The 913-nt window shown below is 36.5% G+C and overlaps 1 protein-coding gene across 1 annotated transcript in view; it reads left to right on the forward strand.

The window, feature by feature from the left end:
• The first annotated feature begins 627 nt into the window (after positions 1–627).
• The window catches only part of LOC108383107 (uncharacterized), a 689-nt gene continuing 403 nt past the window's right edge, over positions 628–913 (forward strand). Inside the window, exon 1 of the mRNA XM_017639491.1 lies at positions 628–736. Within this exon, the coding sequence (XP_017494980.1) occupies positions 665–736 (72 nt within the window). The 5' untranslated portion in view covers positions 628–664. The remainder of the gene's footprint in view (positions 737–913) is intronic.

The raw sequence follows: 913 nt of genomic DNA on the forward strand, positions 1-913 counted from the left end.
CAGAACGGATATCGATATGCTAGTTGTAAGCACATTGTTTTCGTATAGCCTAAAGCAATGTAACTCTTATCCCAATAACAATGGTAGATTCCTTGATCTAATTTTTGGGTCAGCTGATCTTCGACTATCATGTTCGGAGTGTTCGTCTCCTATTTTAGAAAATAGTCTTCACCATAATGCCTTGGTGGCTCAATTTGAGTATTATAGCTTCGATAAAAAACCTACTGAATCTGCTGTTGAATATAATTATTTTAGTGCTGACAGTGTAGCGATGAATGACTTTTTACTAGCCACCGATTGGGCTTTCCTGAACTCCCCTATTGGACCAGATACTTCTTACGCTATTTTGCTACAACGACTTTCGTTAGCTATCTGCAGTTTCCTACCTCTAAAGCGAATAGTTCCAAACAATAAACCACCCTGGTTCAACTCGAAACTGAGTAACCAAAAGAACATTAAAAATAAAGCTTTTAGGAAACATAGAATGAGTACTGATGAAGTTGATCGACTTAACTATGTAAGACTTAAAAAGAATTTCGATTGTCTTAATAAGTCTCTATTTAAACAATACATGCTTAAACTCGAATCGAGACTGAAATCAAATCCATCTAGTTTCTGGTCCGTTATAAACTCTAAAAGAAAGACCAATGGTTTCCCGACAAGCATGGAGTATGATGGTGAAGTGTCCAATAATACGCAAGATACCTGTAATTTGTTTGCTAAATTATTTCAGAAGGTCTACTCAAAGTTTACCACTTCATCAATTTCTGCATTGCATAACTCGTCTTTACCACCAATCTCGTTCTTCGACATTACCGTCGATGATGTTCTTCTGTCAATTTCAAAGTTGACAAGCAGCGCAAAATCTGACATTGACGGTCTTTGTCCGTTATTTTTCAAAATTTGTTCCGAT

Source organism: Rhagoletis zephyria, unplaced genomic scaffold (assembly GCF_001687245.7).
Source record: "Rhagoletis zephyria isolate East Lansing unplaced genomic scaffold, Rhagoletis_zephyria_1.1 Rzeph_scaffold_30766, whole genome shotgun sequence".
In the NCBI taxonomy this organism is placed as follows: domain Eukaryota; kingdom Metazoa; phylum Arthropoda; class Insecta; order Diptera; family Tephritidae; genus Rhagoletis; species Rhagoletis zephyria.